Raw genomic sequence first — 21,772 nt, 5'->3', positions numbered from 1 at the left:
ACATCTTAAGTCTAATGCCTAAAGGGGGGGTCTGAGAGGCAGAGCAGTTAACAGTATCTTGATAGTCCAGCGCAGGGAGAATTGTTGTTTACACAATATGTTTTCAATGGCCAATGAAAAACAAGCCTATAAAGAAAACCTGTTTATGGATGATGTGTTCCACATCAGGTTTTTAAACGAAAATGCACTGTCCAGCCAGACTAAATACATTTTATGCCATTTGCCAAGTCTGTGATTCTCACCTCTCAAAATTACACTGCAAAAGGGTTGCCATAAGAGGTTAAAATAGTTGCCCACAGTGTCAAATACTGCACTGAGATCTAAAAGAGCTAGAAATGAGCACTAGCCTGTACTAAAAGTAATAAGAAGGTTACTTTGGTTACTTTGTGTAAAATATTTTTTGTAGTATGTAATGTTGCTTTTTGAGAAGTCTGTAGTTTAAACAAGAGGATCCAAGTTTTGTTTATTTAAAAGGGGTTGCACTACAGCATGTTTAAAATAGGATGGGACTGAGCCATTTAAAAGTGAGCTTATCATAATAGACAGATAATAGTTCAAACAGTGTCAAACAGTTCTTGATGGAATCTTGTGGGTATTATTTCAAGAGGGCAAGTGATGGGTTTCATGCGAGAAGGTTTTCATTGAGATTTTCCATAGAGATTAGTGAAAACACAGCTGTATTGAGATATTCAATGGTGGAGGGTGCAATTCAGTTTCTAATCTTGTCTATTAGTAAAAAAACCCAAAAAACTCTTCACATCTCTTAGGACGAGCTTCAATGAGGTCACAGAGGGATGAGAGGAGAGTAGAGTCCATTTTGTGTATTATGATATTTTGACATCAGGTTTTAAATATCATGGGAGACCTGTAGTTTGTTTGCCTTCCACATTCTTTCAGCTCTCCGACACCCTCATAGGGATCAAATGTGGTTATTTAGCCAGGGAGTGGATCTTATGGCTGACATTTTATTATTAAAAGGGGCAACAACATCTAGGGCTGCCTGCAGGTGGTATTAAAACGATCCACTGAAATCTCAGTGTCCTGTGACATGGCGGGAGCAGTGTGAGCAGACGTGTCGGCTTTCAAAAAATTTCCCCGCTACAGGTGAGTTCATAAAATGGGAGTGCTTGACCTGTATGTCGAATAGAGAGCTGTAGGTCAAATAGGAATGCAAAATATCCTTTGCTAATTCTTTTCCTCTGTCCCATGTCATAACAAGGTCAGGAGGATGGCCATGCTGATGTGTAGGGCCAACGATATTTTGTACAATATGAAGAGACTTGATGAGATTTTAAACTCTGCCAGGACTTTGAACCAGGACTCATTGTTTGTTTTAACTGGTTTTCCCCCCAAAAAATGTTTTTAAAACAGTCTAAAAGATTTGGATTCAACCGATTTCCTCCTGGATATTTCTATTTCTCTGAGTTAGCACGTTTTTGTAATTAAAAACTACGACAGATTTTGTTTGCTGGACCATTTCTGTGAAAAGGATACAGACTGTACCCTGATTTGGGTTGTCTGGAGTTCCAAAATGCGTAGAAGGTGAGGTCCCCCCCATGCTTGCTTTGCTGCACCATGTTACAAAATAAACCCATTCCAGCCGTGCAAGGTTATGGGGTTAAAAGGGATTTTTCTAGTTGCAGTTTGTATTCAAATGACAATCTCCTGAAATGTGTACTATCAGTGTTCCATTAACAAAGCCTACGGTTTAAAGAAATGCCAGTGTTTAAAATAGAAAATCAATAAAAGCCTTATCCTGGAAATTGGCATTGTTGTGATAGTCAGATTTTCACCCATCTTGAAATGCTGTCATTTTTAATCAGATTATCACCCAGTTTTCAACATAAAAAATAAACCTACATGTTTTGGGGGATTTTTAAATGACAAATCAACCCTGATAAATGTGTAACATGAAGGTGAATATTGAAATCACCAGCAATAATCACTGATGGCAGGTTTGAAAACTCGGCAGTAAATTCAATTTTGGGCTTTGGAGGGCGATAAATGAAAAGAATTGGACACTGGTTGTAGAGGAGAAAGTAAGTAGCCTTTAAATTGGCCACCCTGACCAGTGAGTATTGTGCTATGAATGTAGGTATATCCTGGCAGACTAGGTTGAATTAGAGGGGCAAATTTGTTGACTTTTAACCGTGACAAAAGCAGTAATAAATAAGTCTAAATTATTGCATATCCTCTAGCCCGCTAAAATAAAAGATTTGTTTATTAGATATGACAGCTGAAACGGCTGTCCCCTCCAAGTTATTTAACTGACGCTTTTATCCAAAGCGGCTTGCAGTTGATTATACGAAGCAATCCCCCTTGGAGCATTGTGGGGTCAAGCGCCTTGCTCAAGGGGCCCACAGCTGTGCGGATCTTATCATGGCTACACCAAGGCTTGAACCACCAACCTTCTCTCTCCTAGACATGCACCAGGCTTGTGCTGCTTGGTCGACTGTGTGCTCTGCAGAATGCCCTGAAGTGGAACGATACTAGTCTGGCTAGGAGCGGGAACTGAGTTGTCCTTCCAGCACCCATTATACCGCTGCCATTCTGTCACAATTTCATTAAAAAAAAAATATATATATTTTTTTTAAAAACCATTTTTGTTGCTGATCATTTACATCCCTTTAAGGCCACAGTCTACCAATCTCCTGTGTTATCCAGCTGGGAATAGTTATGCCACAAAACATACGTCATCTCAAGCTGGTTCCACAAACATGACATTGAGTTCAGTTTCATGTCAATTTGGACATGGGCAGAATCCCAGGAATTTTCCTAGCACCTTGTTGAATCTATGCCACAAAGAATTCAGGCAAAGGTCCTACGCAGTACAATAAAGGTGTACCTGCTAAGGTGTATGTAATGTGGGCAACATGGCTCAGGCAGTAAGAGCAGTTGTCTGGCAGTCGGAGGGTTGCCGGTTCGATCCCCCGCCCGGGCTGTGTCGAAGTGTCCCTGAGCAAGACACCTAACCCCGAGAAATGCTCCTGACGAGCCTTGCATGGCAGCCAATTGCCGTTAGTGTGTGTATGAATGGGTGAATGAGAAGCATCAATTGTACAGCGCTTTGGATAAAGGCGCTATATAAATGCCAACCAATTACCATTTAATGAAATGTAAAAGGAATGTAACACAAAATGTATAGCAGCCAAAAAAACAACAATTTTCGTGTGATCTGTGAGTATAAAATAGCATATTTCCATTCCAAAATGTCTTACAGCTCTTAGTAGTTGAAATTCCAAATGCATTTTAAAATCATGAACATTCTCTGAGCTCTCCAGGGAAAAATAAGACTTTTTTTTTTTTTTTTCCTCTTCTTGAACAAAATTCAAAACACTCTCAGCAAGCTATTAAATAAGACTAAATTCTTTTTTTATCTTTAAATTCTTTGCCTCGGTAAGACAAACAAAATTGGTGGTTTATAATTTTTAACTTTTTCAGTTAGTTTATGCCAATTTGTAAGTGGCATATTGACAATAACACAGGACAATGCAACTTGTTAGTCCTTTCCCTCTATTTGTGCTCCTTGTTCCAGTGAAATGCAAGTGCTGTTGGGCTGCAGGTGCATTACTTTCCGTCAGGCATTAGGTGATGTCTGAAAGGGGGAGGAATTAGCAGTGCGTTGTATTAGCCTTTTGTGGCACATTTTGTTCAGGCCCTTCTTAATTTCCCTGTTTTGAATGCAGAGCAGCACGGATCCTGATATAGAACTAATGGCTTTCAGCCATGTAAGTGGTGCGAAAGGACTGCTTAGCAAGTAAATACAAAATGTTCTCATGTCAGTCCTCCTGGAAACGGATACAATGCAAACATTACAGCTGAACTAACCAAGCATTCTCCTGTGTCAAGATCCAGGGGGTGGGGGGTTCCCCTCATTGTCCCTCTGACTCTGAAACACGGGAGCAAGTTCATTCGGGTGAGGATTAGAGAGGGGGGACCCTTTTTGATGCACCGGATTTTGTTAAATCAAGATCAATTCATTATGTTTTATTGCCCGGTCTGAAGCGGGAAGGCATTATTACAGCGAGAGACTTCATCAAATATTCATGGTTTAAGATAAGTAGTAAATGTATTCAATTAAGTGGCCTTTCACTAAGCGATTGGGGGGCACCGGGTGTTGGCTCTGTTCAGCTGTCCTAACTGCCTAATGGTTTTTCTTTTTGCAGCACAAAAATACTTGGGCTATTCTGTCTAATTCCATGTGCTCTTCGTCAATCAGGGCTGAAGTATACACTAATGACAGAACAATGGTGGCTTATTTTCTTCCGACTCTTCCCTGATTACATGTGAGAGTGTTTAACAAATCATTCTTTATGGCACAAATTTTCATTTTAAGTGATTCTGATTATTTGAAATCCCATTTTTCTGAGCCTTCAAAATGTAATTTGGTTTCTGCAGACCTGCAGTTTATAGATAATGTAGTTTGTCTCCCATTTCTCTGACTTTATTAAAGGGCCAATGTCAAATATTTCAGATGGAGCCAAATAAAATGTTTGAGATTTTTGTCTTTTGAAAATCTGCAGGGAAATGGTGGATTGGGGTCGTCGTTTAAATCCAAGCAATGACATACAGTGGTCGACAACAACACCAGGATTTTTTTTTTGTTGTGTCCCCCACCCATTGAACTGTATAATAACTGGAAGGAAAACGGCCGCATAAAAACTGCATTTTTACCTTGACCCGCAGTTTTTTTTTTTTTTTTTTGATTTGCCAACGTGACAAATCACGTGAATTAGCTAATGTCCTTTTTGTCATGGCTGCCTTTGTAAGTTATAGCAACATGTTAAATTAGCCTTGCTCACTCGCTAAGCAATGTAACCAGCATTAGCCGACGTGGTACAGGTTATTGTAAACTCTGCTGAAAATAAAACATAGTTTTTTAATTATGCTAGCTAGGCTAAAGTTATTCACTAACTGCATGCCAGTTTTATTATAATGTTGAGTGGGTAAATTGCAGAATTGCCACATCCCTAGTTGGCAGCATTCAACCTCTGAGTCAGGTTTTGTTTTATATCTCTGGGCTGGTACTACCTTATGACTAAAATGTGTGCTCCAAAGTGTTAATTAGCTTCTGAAATCCTTTGTTCTCAACAACTGAAAATGGCCTTAGTTTATGAGTTATATAAACGCCTATGCATTTGCTGACTCGTACAGTGAAGGAAATAATTATTTGATCCCTTGCCGATTTTGTAAGTTTGCCCACTGACAAAGAAATGAATGGTCTATAATTTTAATGGTAGGTTTATTTTAACAGTGAGAGACAGAATATAAAAAAGAATTCCAGAAAATCACATTATATAAAATATATAAATTGATTTGCATTTGATTGTGTGAAATAAATATTTGATGTTTTTGGGTCATTGCTGTGCTGAAAGACCCATCCACGACCCATTTTCAGTGTCCTGTCTGGAGGTTGTCGCCCAACATTTCACAGTACATGGCCCCGTCGATCCTCCCCTCGATGTGGTGAAGTCGTCCTGTCCCCTTAGCAGAGGAACTCCCGCAAAGCATAATGTTTCCACCTCCATGCTTGCTGGTGGGGATGGTGTTCTTGAGGTTATAGTCAGCATTTCTCTTCCTCCAAACATGGTGAGTCAAGTTGATACCAAAGACCTTGATTTTGGTTTCATCTGACCACATCACCATCACCAATCATTCAGGTGTTCATTGGAAAACTTCAGATGGGCCTGTACATGTGCTTTCTTGAGCAGGGGGACCTTGTGCGTGCTGCCGGATTTTAATCCATTACGGTGTAGTGTGTTACCAATGGTTTTCTTGGTGGCTGTGGTCCCAGCTTCCTTGAGCTCATTAACAAGTTCCTCCCTTGTAGTTCTGGACTGATCCCTCACCTTTCTCCTGATCATCAATACCCCAAGAGGCGAGATCTTGCGTGATGGTAATTTTGTGTTTCTTCCATTTTCAAATAATCGCACCAACAGTTGTCTCCTTCTCACCAAGCTGCTTGCCGATGATCTTGGAGCCCATTCCAGCCTTGTGCAGGTCTACAATCTTGTCCCTGATGTCCTTAGACATCTCTTTGACCTTGCCCATGGTGGAGAGGTTGGAATCTGATTGATTGATTCGGTGGACAGGTGTCTTTTATACAGGTATCAAGTTGAGATTAGGAGTACTTTCTTAAAGCCCGAGGACTAATTTTACCGGTCTGTGGGAGCCAGAATTCTTTCACTCAATCAAATACAAGTACATTTTTAGATGATGTGATTTTCTGGATTTTAAAATTTCACACTCTCGGGCCATCTGAAATCTCTCTTGGTCTTGTAGACTTGGTCTTGGTCCGTGACTCCAAATTTATCTTCCATTTTGTAAAAATGATTCTGACAGTAGAAATACGCAGTTTGAAACATTGAGAGAGTTTTTGTGGCCCTCCCCTTCTTGCTAGAATGAACCATCTTCATTCTGAAATCCTTGGACAACTGTTTAGAAGAACCCATGGTTAACACCAGACTGAACAGCCACTGCAGTTGGATACATGGAATGGAGTTACTTCAGGATAAATAGTTCAGCCCTGGAATTATATTATATTCACTCATTTGGACTCATTGAAGCCCCGAAACTAGTAAATCAGCTTGGTCTGGGTCTTAGTTATTATCTTTTTAAAAAGTAACAAAAAAAAAAAAATCCGAAAGGGTTCCCAAACCTTTGCACAGGGGCCTTTTACTTTTTTATAATTTATAAATAGTAAAAATGAAAATAAAAAGCACTCTCGCTTAAAAATTTGCAGAAAGATCTCACGTTTAACTCTAACATTTAGAATTCAGGTTTGCTTCTCTTGACCAGGATATTAATTCTAAAAGCCTTTTTGAATTCCTGAAAGTCCTTTCTTGCGTTTTTAGATCTGCCATAATACTTTCCCTTTCATTGTAACGACATTTCTACAATTCAACCATCCTAATGGCACCGATAGTGGTATCCGTTTTCATTTATCGTCCCGACTTCATGATTTTTACTTTAAACTTGATTACAAAAAGCATACATTCATGTAATCGGTAGCCTATCGATAGCAGCATGCAACCAATGTCAAGCGCAATTGGGGAGAAAAGAAACCCCAAAAAAAAACCTTGGACGTGACTGTTTTGGTACCTCCCATGATAGTGGTCAGCCGGAACAGATAACATCATCTTTATTGTGTTTGGCACACAAATGACCATGCGCTCGTAACTACGATATTGTAAAAAAGTCAAAGCTGCATGTCGGTCATTTGCTGATGGTACCCAGCATAATTATTATATGCTTCATTTGTTTCTATGAATTGTCACTATTGCATTCAATTCAATGGTGATATGCGCGATATATACCGGAAATGTAAATCATTGTCCATACAAACTGATATAAACAAAATGCCACGCATCAATATACTTCATGCTCATTCATTGAACAAGAATTTTTAAGCTTACAGCAAATGTTAGCTCTGTCTATATCTCATCACACCACCACGTTGCACTGGACGAATGTTCAAATATGTCAGTGAGTAACATCAGTGAGCTAACTTCTCTGTTTTACAAACATTTATTTACTGAACGTAAAATTTATGTTTGTACTGATGACCTAAAGTTGGCAACATTCATGTGTCAAGAACACTAGTTGCCATTACATTACATAACATTGCAGCCGGGACCAGCTCTATCCGGCTCCACATGTTTACAGTGTAGAACAAAAACATTTTTTTATACGACTTTCGCAAAGAGAGGGTTTAAGTCAAGTCATATATAAGCAGGACTCGCTCTCTTACCTGTAAATTAGTGGCATGTGATGAAGTTGAAAGTGGAGTTGTATGCTGCAATAAACGCTCACAAGCTGTTCGCGGATACGAGTGGTGGGTTGTTTGGGAACCCATTCAAAATGCACTGGTAAAAGCAATAGAGATCAACCAATTGGATATTCAGCCCTGCCCACAGGCTTTGATGAGTGAAGTTGGTAGATTTAATTATTTCTCAGTGCACACATACGCCAACAATCCTGAAGTAAATAAATGTGGAAATGAATAGTTAAATCAGGAAAAAAATAATTATATGAGGATATAAATAATTTTATGTGGGGAAAGAAATTGCATTTAATTATGTTGGCATATCACTTTTTATTTTTGCATTTAATTGTATATTATTGATCAGTTGAATTATGTATTTATTCAGTTTTTCATTTATTTAATTTAAGCACCAATAGTCCTCCATATTACACATAGCTTAGGCAATAATTGTACACATTTTTAGTAAACAGTATTTTTTGCACGTATTTATCAAGGGTGCCAATAATTCTTGATCCACTGAATATGCCAGTCTCCTCTGTCACTAGATGTTATTGCTAAAGATAATTATTGGTTTTGATGAAAGAAACGCAAGTTACCAATATGAACTATAGTTCTTTGAATTCCGGAATAACGCCAGAGGCTGTCTAAACCACTGAATATTCCACCTCATGCCATGTGCAGGTTGAGTAATATATACCAACAAAGTCACGTGTGACTTGGGGTGACCTGAGCTGCATAGCGTGCCCCATTAAAAGCCCAGGACGCCCCGCCTTGTTGTCCTGTAGAATCTTCTCGCCCAAGATTCACACGCCTTCAGAAGTCAAGAGATAAGACCGCCCCCACAACATGTGGAGTAGCAATATTGACCTGATAGAATCTGAAAATGTATGGCGATGAAGCACGTCACCCAGTCGGGCCCCTTTGGAGATGGCCCATGATGTGGAAATACTTATATGGAGTGATCCTTCATACCCAAGGCAAGGAAAACCCTCGCTCTTATGCATTTGAAATATCACATCCACAGATCACATTCAGTGGGAAAGTCTCTGTTTGGAGGCCCTCTCCATATCCACCATAGCAAAGGGAAGGGCTGGTCAGCCTTCTGGAGGCCAAAAGTTGTATCAATGAGTGCTGAATTGGTATGATATACCATCTAATCCTCCATGTTATATAAAGGAGGAGGATAGTGAGTTGTCATCTCAATAGCCTGATTGAGCTAGCCAATAAAACCTTAGGAACGAATGCCGGGTGGGGCCGGGTGGGTGTCACTCCTGAACCCTCCGGAATCCACCTCAACCATCTTGGGTTTCCCGATAAGGAAGGGGGCTTGCTGAGACAGTAATACAGGTGGAAAATCATCTTGGGTGACAACCAATCGAGATCCATCTTTGACAGGATCTCAAATGGGGTAGTCAGAAAATCAAGTACCAGAGCTTGTGCATGCCAACTGCCTGGTTATCCACCTTAATGTGCTTGGTGGAAAGGGCAGCTTTGTAAATGGTAAATGGTTGGCATTTATATAGCGCCTTTATCCAACGCGCTGTGATGCTTCTCATTCACCCATTTGTACACACGCACCAACCGTGATTGGCTGCCATGCAAGGCACCAACCAGCTCCTCAGGAGCATTTTGGAATTAGGTGTCTTGCTCGGGGACATTTTGACACACCCAGCCGGGATCGAATTGGCAACCCTCTGACTGCCAGAGGACTGCTCTTACCGCCTCAGCTAATGTTGCCCCTAATGTACCTGCATGGTAGAAGCTTCAGCTTCGTCCAGCAAGGTCTGAAGGAAGCACCAGCAGGCACCATTCAGAGGACAGTCTCTACCAACCAATCAATCATAAAGCAACCTAGTTGAGGGAGCACTAGCATGAATATGGTGTGGGCAACAGTCCTATCGCACACAATGAATTAAACGCTTATATTTAACACTTAATATTTAGTCTCATATCCCTTGCTTACAATAACTGCATTAAGCCTGCGACCCATTGACCAAACCATGGCATTCTTCTTTTGTGATGCTTTCACTGCAGCCTCTTTCAGTTGTTGTTACTTTCAGGGGTTTTTTTCCTTTCAGGTGATATTTATGTTCAATTGGGTTAATGTCTGGTGATTGACTTGGCCAGTCTAAAACCTTCCAATTTTTCTTCCTCATGCAGTCCTTTGTTGTGTTGGCAGTGTGTTTTGAGTCATTGCCTTGCTCCCTGATGAAGTTCCCCCTAATGAGTTTGGACACATTTCTCCATAAGACAGAATGCTTCTGAATTCCTCCTGCTGCTACCATCATATGTTACATAATCAAGAAAGATTAGTAAGCTCACCCCAGAAGCAGCCATGCAAGCCCAAGCCATGACACTTCCTCCACTGTGGTTCACAGATGAGCTTGTTTGTTTGGGATCATGAGCTGATTCATTCTGTCTCCACATTTTGGCCTTTCCATCACTTTGGTTTATTTTGGTCTCATCAGTCCATAAAACTTTGTTCCAGAACTTGTTATCTCATTTCTGTACTTTGCAAATTGAAATTTCGCCTTCCGATTCTTACTACTGATGAGTCGTCTGCATCTTGTGGTATAGCCGCTAAAATGTCTTGTTGGGACGTTTGATTGAGATGTCTTACGCCTTGCCCTGTGGAGATGGTTGAGGTTTGTGATGTCACTGACTACTGTTTTGGGGTTTTTCTTCACAGCTCTCAGTGTTTCTGCTGTTGTTTTCCTTGGTCGACCAGATGTCTGGTGCTGTTCGATGTCCGGTGCCAGTGGTTTCTTTCTTTTTCAGGACATTCAGCATGTTGTACAAGCTATCCCCAATGCTCTCTGAACGATTTACCCTCTTTTCTAAGCTAATGGCTTGCTTTTCTCCCAAATACAGCTCTCTGGTCTTCATGTTGGTTTATCTTTTCTAACATGCAGTCATCATAGGCAAAACCAAGGCTAAAATCGAGAGCAGACATTCAGAACTATTTATTGTGTAACAGTCTAACAGGACACATCTGGGCGACAAGAAACACCTGTCACTCACATGTTCCAATACTTTTGCTGATACAAAAGGTGAAATGTTTTCAGTAATGTAACAAATCTAGATAAATATCAGGAAATAATATTTGGATCTGTCATCTCATCTTTCGACCTCAAACTCAAATGTCTTTAGCAAAAACAAAGAATTGACCTTGCTGTTCCAGTACTTTTGCAAGAGACTGTATTTAGCAGTATGATTGTAAGAAATGCACTTGCTCTTTCATGCACGTTATGCAGCCACCCCACATCACAAGTGACTTTGCTGGTATACGCTACTGGACCTCCGAATGGCGCAAGGTGCAATATCCAGTAGTTTACACTGCCTCTGGCAGTATGGAAGAATTAAATGGAACTTGATCTTGAGAGAAGGTATTGCTTTTGAGTTTTACTACCTTTTGCACAGTTTGTCCTGTGCATGATTCCACCAACATATTCTTTTCCTTCACAAACATGTTTCTTCCAACATTAGAGGTTAAGCTGATCATGGAGTGAGCTCATAGAGAAATCCAAAATATAATAATTTAATCTGCTTTAATCTGTTTGTGTCTTTTGTTCCCTTCAGCCCGACGATGTGGAAGGTAAGATCCGGGAGGTCATTCCTGTGGGGTTCAGCTGCAACACAGATGATTTTGTCTCATTGTTGGAGAAGGAGGCCAACTTCAAGCCCTTTGGCACCCTGCTCCATACATTCAAAGTACACAGTGTGGAGGAAGGAGAAGATATTACTTATCAGATCTACAAAGCAAGTGTTTTTCTTTTCTTTTTCCACCCCTGTTCCCTGATTGCATGGCTAACAGTGTAGTAGCAAATGCTTACAGTGCATCCGGAAAGTATTCACAGCGCTTCACTTTTCCCACATTTTATGTTGTTACAGCCTTATTCCAAAATGGAATAAATTCATTTTTTTCCTCAAAATTCTACACACAACACCCCATAATGACAACATGAAGGAAGTTTTTTTGAAATTTTTGCTAATTTATTAAAAATAAAACACTAAGAAATCACATGTACATAAGTATTCACAGCCTTTGCTCAATACTTTGTTGATGCACCTTTGGCAGCAATTACAGCCTCAAGTCTTTTTGAATATGATACCACAAGCTTGGCACACCTATCTTTGGGCAGTTTCCATTTCTCTTTGCAGCACCTCTCAAGCTCCATCAGGTTGGATGGGGAGCGTCGGTGCACAGCCATTTTCAGATCTCTCCAGAGATGTTCAATCAGATTCAAGTCTGGGCTCTGGCTGGGCCACTCAAGGACATTCACAGAGTTGTCCTGAAGCCACTCCTTTGATATCTTGGCTGTGTGCTTAGGGTCATTGTCCTGCTGAAAGATGAACCGTCGCCTCAGTCTGAGGTCAAGAGTGCTCTGGAGCAGGTTTTCACCCAGGATGTCTCTGTACATTGCTGCATTCATCTTTCCCTCAATCCTGACTAGTCTCCCAGTTCCTGCCGCTGAAAAACATCCCCACAGCATGATGTTGCCACCACCATGCTTCACTGTAGGGATGGTATTGGCCAGGTGATGAGCGGTGCCTGGTTTCCTCCAAACATGACGCCTGGCATTCACGCCAAAGAGTTCAATCTTTGTCTCATCAGACCAGAGAATTTTGTTTCTCATGTTCTGAGAGTCCTTCAGGTGCCTTTTGGCAAACTCCAGGCGGACTGCCATGTGCCTTTTACTAAGGAGTGGCTTCCGTCTGGCCACTCTACCATACAGGCCTGATCGGTGGATTGCTGCAGAGATGGTTGTCCTTCTGGAAGGTTCTCCTCTCTCCACAGAGGAACGCTGGAGCTCTGTCAGAGAATGGCCATCGGGTTCTTGGTCACCTCCCTGACTAAGGCCCTTCTCCCCCGATTGCTCAGTTTAGATGGGTGGCCAGCTCTAGGAAGAGTCCTGGTGGTTCCGAACTTCTTCCATTTTCGGATGATGGAGGCCAAACTCATTGGGACCTTCAAAGCAGCAGAAATTTTTCTGTACCCTTCCCCAGATTTGTGCCTTGAGACAATGCTGTCTCGGAGGTCTACAGACAATTCCTTTGACTTCATGCTTGGTTTGTGCTCCGACATGCACTGTCAACTGTGGGACCTTATATAGACAGGTGTGTGCCTTTCCAAATCATGTCCAATCAACTGAATTTACCACAGGTGGACTCCAATTAAGCTGTAGAAACATCTCAAGGTTGATCAGTTGAAACAGGATGCACCTGAGCTTAATTTTGAGCTTCATGGCAAAGCCTGTGAATACTTATGTACATATGATTTCTTAGTTTTTTATTTTAAATAAATTAGCAGAAAAAAAAAAAAATTCTTTCATGTTGTCATTATGGGGTGTTGTGTGTAGAATTTTGAGGAAAAAAATGAGTTTATTCCATTTTGGAATAAGGCTGTAACGTAACAAAATGTGGGGAAAAGTGAAGCGCTGTAAATACTTTCCGGATACACTGTAAGTTGCTTATAATCCTGTTCATTTTCATTAAAGCTTTAATTTTCTTATATTTTATATCATAATAATTATAATAATAATAATAATAAGCAAAGCTGTTTCTACCTCGGGTTTTCAGTTTATGATTGTGGTCCAACAGCTCTGTTTGTATTAGACTTGTGAAGAAGTCCATTTCCATTTCTGATGATTTTCAATAAGATTAGAATGTGAAGTGAAAAAATGCAACAAAAAAAAAAAATTCCCAGGTAAGGAAAGAAAAGAAGGGAGGGAACATTTCTATGGTTTGGCTTTTTGACTGGTTTGGTCCAGTCTTATTCTGCAGCCAACGGCGTGCCCACATCTGCTGCTAATGATCAAAAGGGGTTTCCTGACACCACGTCCAATCTACACTCTCACTTCCAGGCTGACGTGTCCACCCCTGGATTTCGGGAGTATCATGAGCGCCTCCAGACCTTCCTGATGTGGTTCATTGAGACGGCCAGCTTCATAGACGTGGACGACGAGCGGTGGGACTTCTTCCTCTTGTAAGTGCCCTCCATGGACAATGTCACTCCCACCCAAATTGCTGCAGCTTCCCTTTGTGGGCCGTTGCAACCAATTACCAGGCCAGTTTGATTATATTTGTCCCTGGATGGAGCGGTATTGTTGATCTAGCAAGAGTGTCTTTTGTGCTGGGCCCCTTCTTTTCTTTATTTCTTTTGGGGTTGAATTGAACACTGAATGAAGGCTTAAACCGTAAAAAGAGCCTCTGTCAGTGTTTTCTTAAGCATGTCACATGCATAGTCTGACAATGGGCAAATGGACTGAAGTGATGTAAAGTGGCTGGACGCTCCCCTCTCACCTCCCCCCACTTTTCCCCTAAAATACACTTTCCCCTGTACGTTGCTGTGCACCAATTAAACTAATTATACATTCAGGCAGTAGCAGGTGTAGCAGTTGAGCTCTTCGGGACTTGGCTCCAATGTGCTGACACTGAGAATGGCATAGGGTAAAATGGATGTTGCACAGAAGCGTGCCTGTAATTGACCCAAACTTTTTTTTTAATCCACAGATTTGAGAAGTACAATAAGGATGGGGGGACGCACTTTGCGACTGTTGGCTACATGACAGTTTACAATTACTACGTGTATCCAGACAAAACTCGGCCACGTGTAAGGTAATTACTGGGGTAGCACATGCCCATTTCTCTTTCTTTTGGTTCCAAAAATTTGAAGAAAAACTAAAAATTGCACATTTTTGTCCCTCTTTCTGCTGTCCTAAATTACTGGTTTGGACATCCAACTAACCAGACTCGTGTCGGGGTCTGATGCGAGCCAAAGCTATTGAACTCTTGAAAAGACAAAGAACAAATTTGTTTTTGATGTCTTACGCTGATTGACATGACATAGTATTTTCCACAAGCAGCAGTCATATAAACAAGCAAGACTCCCATGATGCTAATTAAATGCCAAAATACAGTTTATTTTTTAATTTTAAAATTTTTTAAGTTTTGTTGTGTGACGCATCCAGGGAGGGAGGATTGAGCTTCCAGGGCACCCCCCCCCCCCCCTCTTCTGATTGTGCGCTTGCAGTCTGCCTGCACCTGCTGCACATAACGAGTTGCCATCCACTGCAGTCTGTCAACTGTGAGGTTCAGTGAAAAGCAGTGGTTGGCAGTATGTCCCGCAGGAAAATACATACTCCTTGAACTCTCCCAGCTTGATAGTCGAAGTTCGAAAAATTTGAAAATATGCCCAAAAACTAGGTTTTTAAAAAACGAGCAACAAACAAATGTTGTCCCCCACCACTTGTGCAGTGTCAGTACCTCACAGTAGTATGAAATGAGTACAGTTAAGCTATTAAACTTTTAATGCATAAACAGTAGTTAATTGCAGTAGTTGACTAAAATTGCTCGACATTCTTTTGAAAAAGAAGCTGGGTCCTCTCGAGATTTCTTCCCATCGGGCAGTTTTTTTTCTCGCCACTGTTTGATGGTTTTTCTCCTCCTAGGGGTGTCATTTACCTCATGTGCTATTTGGGGCATTTGGGCTGATATTTCCCATTTTTCTTCCCCTGTTACTATGTAAAGTGTCTTTGGGACAGTCTGCTTGAAAAATTGAATTGAACGATCTACGTCTCTTCTAGTCTGGTGCATTGTAGCCAAGCTGTATCATCTTGGGCAATGAGTGAATATGAAAAAAATTAAACCAAAAATAAATGAGATGCGATATCTGCTAGATGTGTATTCGAGACTTGAGATGTGAAAACGGTGCCGAACCTTGGATGAAGGTCAAACTGAAACTGAGCTGACTTCTTATTTGACTGACTGCTCTCGGTTATAATGGTGTCCCATAATACTACTGCGTTATGAACAAACTGAAAATCTGATCCAGTGTCCCTGCCCCCCGACAATGAAAACAGCATTTAACAGTTATTGTGAGCAAGCAAGTTATTTGGCTACGTAACTAGCTGGCTATATACCTAAGATATGATCGTCTACCACAAACAATGCAACTGTACAACTCAAACAATAAAGGTTTAGCTAAATACAGATGAGCTAAATACAGAACACATAAAGAGACAAAAGGAAAGTGTAGCTGCCCAAATTGCACTCCAGAAACGTGATCACAGAAACTCTTGCTATTCTAGTTATAAAACAATACCAGTTTGCTATCTGTAACAACAAGCAAATTAGCGATTTACTAGTTAGCTTCCTGAATTTACAAATATCCACCTGAAGCACAACACTTGTGCAATCGCTTCTACTGTTCGTATTGCCTATATTTTATCTTAAGTGGATATTTGTAAATTTTTCAAGCTAACTGTAGCTCATTTGCTGCAACTGAAAACAAACTGGTATTGTTTTATAACTAGATATGTAGTATTCGCTTGGATAATAAGCAGTAGTATACCAAGTTTTTGTGATAGCTTGTCTGGAGTGCAATTTGGGAAGCTACACGAACAATCAGAATCAGCCCCCACACCATTGGCTGTGGCAGTTAGAACCAATTTTCAACCAATGAGTCTGAATTGTTGTACAGCGGTACAATGTTTTGATACAGATTTGATACAAATGTACATTTTGAAACCAGAATTAAGACTTAAACACAGCCAGGAGGTGAGTCAACATGTCAGTGAGCCTTTTTCCATGATAGGAAGGGATTTACAATGGTCTTGTAACAATGTTTTAACATGAAAATCTTACTTAACTTTCACACTTTACGTAGTGCTTGGGAATTGCAACTTGCTGCACTTATTAAAAGAATGAGGCCTCCTACGTCCACTGAAAAGCTCAATAACATTGGTGCCCCCTTCCTCCTCCCCCTGCAGTCAAATGCTGATCCTGCCCCCATTCCAGGGAGAGGGTCACGGTGCTCAGCTGCTGGAGGCAGTCCATAGGTTCTACTGCACCTCCCCTCTGGTCCAGGATATCACAGGTGTGTGCACTCACCTTTCAAGTAGGGATTAGATAAATCATCAGTTTTTGTAAAAACGCATTTTATTGAAAAAAACTGGAGTCGGCTACTGACAAATTGAATTGCACTTTCAAAACTTTATTCTGAAACTAAACTTGGTGTACCCCTTTTTTTTTTTTTTTGGGGGGGGGGGGGGGGGGGGTTCTTTTTTACACACACACATACGCATCTAAGCTTCAGATTGCAGACTGCCAACAGTGGTTTTCCTTATCTTGTATTAGGATGTCTAAAGAAAATAATTGAAGACATAATTTTTTTTTTTTTTTTTTTAGCGGAGGATCCCTCAGAGAACTATGTGAAACTCAGAGACTTTGTTCTGGTCAAGCTGTGCCAAGAGTTACCGTCGTTCTCTACAGAGCAGCTGTCTTTTGGCTTCAGTGATGAAATGGTCACAGATGCCCGTGAGAAGTTGAAGATAAATAAGGTAAGCCCATCTATTGAATTAATTTTTGTAATGAATATTACATTACATTACGTTATTGGCATTTGGCAGACACTCTTACCCAGAGCGACATACAGTTGTTAGACTAAGCAGGAGACAATCCTCCCCTGGAGCAATGCAGGGTTAAGGGCCTTGCTCACGGGCCCAACGGCTGTGCGGATCTTATTGTGGCTACACCGGGATTAGGACCACTAACCTTGGGCATCCTAGTCATTTACCTTAACCATTACGCTACAGGCCACCCTACATATTATTAATATTAGGACTACTTTGGGGCATTTCCTTCAAGGTAGTCAAGAACAATGTACGGCCAGCTACAGTTGAAATTCCAGGATATAAACGCGTCCGGAATGTGTTTATTGATTTCCGGACTCATGAATAAATATCGCAATTGCAGTGGATGGTAGTTGTCACTTCACTCTACAGCAGTGTAATATCACATTTGTCAACCTAGCAGACAGAATATTTGGCAAGATTTACTCTGTGAACAGGCACCCTCTGGGTCCCACTAGCAAGACAGTGAACAGTGAAGTCATTTAAATTTTTTTCTGCTTCGTCAACATATCCTCTGAAAAGACAAGAACTGATAATGATTATGTCCAACTCAATTAGTTTATTGTTTTAACTATTAATTCTCTATCTCGCCAACACCTATATACCCAGGGATGGAGAAAGTACCCAGAAATTATACTTAAGTGGAAGTATGGGTACTGTGTCAAAATCTTGCTAAAAATTAACTCGAATGAAGTCTGAAATGTGCTCAAGTCTTTAAATGTAAAAAAGTAAACTTAATTGCTTGGGATATACAATGCTGAAATGAAGGGACAAAGGCCATTGAAATGAGTAGAATGTTATTTTACATTTCATCAATTAAACCACTCTTCACCAAGCACAATAAGACAGGCAGCTGGAGCATCCACCAGAAACCGATAATGCACATTAAATAATTAGGTTTTGGTATGGTGAATTCCTATAGCGTATTATTCCAATCTTTACCAAAGCTCTGTGAGAAATGTGCTGGTTGAGTGTGCCGTGTTCTTGGCTATTGTCAGTTGCATCTCACATACGGTAATTCAGAAATATTTATGTACATTAGTGAAACGTAGCCTATGCCATATGGCGCTTCATAGCTATGTCAGTTATCGCAAGTATTCACATTGGTAAACAATTATTTTGTTTACCACTGTAACATCTGTAACAAATGTATTGGTAATAAATATGCCATTTGGAAATGACTGGTTGAATAAATTAATCTATGCATGAATTACGTAGGCTACTTAAATAACTGTAGCTGCCCTGCTTATTAACAGTCACGCTGGTTTTATGTAGGCTACAACCAGTGGCATAATTTTTAAAAGAGCAGCTAGGAAATGTTCATTTCTGGTGAATTTTAATGGGAAATTATGACCGATTACTGGTCATTGATGCTGGGTGTTATGTATAACAGACAATACTCGCTGAAGTGGCGGAGTAGTCACGCAAAGAAATCAGTTTTTTTTTAATACCTAGAATAAAACTATCAGATAACAACATGCATGACTGTAGCAACAGTCGGCTAACAAGTGCTTGAAATTTCAAATTGACCCGTTTCAGGTCCCCTTGCAAAAGAGATTTCGACCAATTGGGTATTCCTGGTTAAATAAAGGTAGAAAAAATGAATTGCCTAAATAAAACCAAGGGGAAGTTGTTTTATGAGATGCTATAGGAACAGCCTACGAGTGAATTACATAGACGTATTATAATCGCTTAATTTTGTGCATCACCGAATGAAAAAACATGCCTGTTTGTTTTTAATTTAACAGAACACTGCTGGAGCTCAAATGGCAAATTCCATTACTCAAGTAAAACAGTTATCGTGTGTCTGTTTTTATTTCAAAGTTTGTTTTGGTAGGCGTACAGTATGTTGTCGCCTATGCTGTCTTTTACAAGCACCTGACCATAACAGGAGAAGGTGTACTGGTTATCAGTAGCCGATATTGTTCACAAGGGACGTCAAAAACCATCTCCAGAACTGACAATGATGAGAAAGTTGATCCCAGAGTGTTCCAAAATCTGTGTTGTCGCACGTATGCCTTGTCTACCAGCATTTGCCAATTAGGTATTGTTAAAATGCGTAGACCTATATTCTGCAATCCCCATAGGCTAAACTATGTAGCTGCTTATTAGTAGCCTAATTAGCAACAATGAAACAAAATGTGGTATCACATCATTTGAATCTAGTTTGCAGGCACGTTGGCTCTTTATTACAGGGACAAGCAATGTTAAAACCATTGTAGTGCTGCAGCAACGTCGGGGACTCTTGGCAAGATGGACTGGTGATTGACGAACAGAGTTTGTGTAAGATTTGATAGAGCAGCGTTCAATTAGCTGTATTGCAGGTCTTCCTGTGCAACATTATTTGGGTCATTTTCATACGGAACTGGCAACGCTTAGGCTGCGGAGTTGGACTGATCCTCGGGTCCTCAGAGGTGCGCAAAACCTTATGGGTAAGCAGAAAATGTAGATGCTTTGCAACTTCTTTAATAGCATGAAACACACGTTTCAGTTCGAAAATGGCAGTGTCTTTTTGCGTAAAATACATTGCCTCTAAAATGTTCTTTGTCACCGAGGAGCGGCTGTGACTGTTTCTGAACATATTACCTATACGTGGTAATGTTTTTGTAATTTTCATAGGCTGACAAACCTAAAGGGTGTTAGACATAGACACGGAGCATATAAAGTACATATTTTGTAACCATTACATTACATTACATTATAAGGCATTTAGCAGACGCTCTTATCCAGAGCGACGTACAGCGAAGTGCAGATCAAACACAAGTACAAGTGGGAAGAGGACCTGAGACAGTGGAGGGAGGAAGTCCACAAAGATCGGTTTCCGGGGCACAGTATGCACTTTCCGGCTAATGGGACACACTCGTTGTCATGACAGGCTATTTCTGACCGCTTCCAAGATGGCAGTTAGCTCAACTAACATTAGCTATTGATAGCTAACTATCTTGTTAGTTGCTAGTAGCTAGCGATACAACTGTGCAAAGCTACAATTAAGCTAGTCAACTTAAATAAATATATATTTGTTACCCCAACTAATGTGTTACTTACCTAGCTTTCTTTCTATCTATACTTCAGGCTTGTTGCCCTGCTACGCTAGGATCTAATTTTGCATAATTACTAAGGAACATTATGTCTGACCCTGGATCAATGGGTAACATGCTTTACACCAAAAAAAAAAAAAAAACAGCATCTCTGGTTAGTCTGTAGCTATCCTCGCCACTGACTGTCTATCGGTGTGTCTTGTTGGGATAGTTACCTTGCTCTATGATAGTTACCTAGTTCTATGCTTAGCTAGCTAGTCTATATTGGCTTGGTGATAAAGTGATGTTAACATTACTAGCTAATTGCGTTAGCTAGTTAGCTATGTAATGTTAAATAGGACAATTTAGCTACGATGGCAACTTCTAGCTAGCGAGCAATGTTGGTAAGTAAAGTATATTAAACCAACAACAGCAGATTAGTTGTTACCGCCAAGCTTACAACACGACATTGCCTTAATGTAACATTACCTCCAGATTTGCAGCTATCAACAGGTAGCACATCCTAGCCAGAGGCATGACATCTTCTCTGTTCATTCTCTTTCACTGCCTGCATCTACATTAATTGCATGGATAGCTATCATAGCTAGCAATATAGGTAGAGCTGGCTTGTAACTGTCTTGGATCATGTTGTAACGTTAGCTAGTTTGAATAGTAAAGTTAGCCAAAACCAACCTATGGTTGGTTGGTCACTTGGCTACCTAGCAAACATTTATTGAGCTAACCTGTGTAGTCAGCAGCTGTTGAAATGATATTGTGATGGAGCTCCCCAAATCTTAACCTTAATCATTAGTCAATGAAAAAAACAACAGACCCTCGAGCACAATGAAAAAACGTCAGACTTTCTTGTTTTTATCCTTGCTTTGGGCAATGTTGCAACGGCAAGCTGGAAAGAAAAAACATAACATGCTCATGCAAGTTTCATCACATGCAGTGCCATGTAATTTCTCTGAAAATAATATATTTGATTGTTCATTCAAAGAGAATATCCTGATTGAATCCAAGCAGCCTGCCCAGTGGTGCATATTGTTTGAAGTAGACCACCAAAGTTACAGTACCCATAGCAGGTATTAATGCATTGTGTGTTGGAAGCCTTGTCAGTGCAGAGGTCAAGATAATGTTCTCGGTACTTCTGTGACTTGCATGTCTTTTTCGGCTTTTGCCAATCATTATCTCTTCTTTAAAACATAGTTTTTAGGTTGAATTATATTGATATTGTGATATGAAATCGGATATCTTTTTATCATATCGTAATATCATGATATGGCATAAATGTTGTCTTTTCCTGATTTTAAAGGCTGCATTAGAGTAACGTGATATCATTTTCTGAACTTATCAGACTGTTCTTGCTGTTCTATCATTTGCCTTTACCCACTTAGTTATTTCCACTTCAAATATCCAAAAAACATAAATATAATATATATAGTGATATACATTCACCGAGCACTTTATTAGGAATATTTTTACTTAATCACATGAATAAGTAGTTGTAATAATGTAATCAGTCAATTGTGTGGCAGCAGGGAAATGCATACAGTCATATAGATATGGGTCAGGAG

General features: G+C 40.3%; 1 protein-coding gene across 1 annotated transcript in view; it reads left to right on the top strand.

Moving 5' to 3' along the window:
- Positions 1-21,772, top strand: part of hat1 (histone acetyltransferase 1) — a 75,351-nt gene that overhangs the window by 32,529 nt on the left and 21,050 nt on the right. The window contains exons 5-9 of the mRNA XM_061235222.1: positions 11,345-11,524; positions 13,630-13,751; positions 14,279-14,383; positions 16,537-16,643; positions 16,955-17,106. Of these exons, the coding sequence (XP_061091206.1) occupies positions 11,345-11,524; positions 13,630-13,751; positions 14,279-14,383; positions 16,537-16,643; positions 16,955-17,106 (666 nt within the window). The remainder of the gene's footprint in view (positions 1-11,344; positions 11,525-13,629; positions 13,752-14,278; positions 14,384-16,536; positions 16,644-16,954; positions 17,107-21,772) is intronic.

The sequence above is a fragment of the Conger conger genome, chromosome 3 (assembly GCF_963514075.1).
Source record: "Conger conger chromosome 3, fConCon1.1, whole genome shotgun sequence".
Lineage (NCBI taxonomy): Eukaryota > Metazoa > Chordata > Actinopteri > Anguilliformes > Congridae > Conger > Conger conger.
The sequence above is the reverse complement of the archived record's forward strand: the minus strand, read 5'-3'. Positions and strand labels throughout refer to the sequence as shown.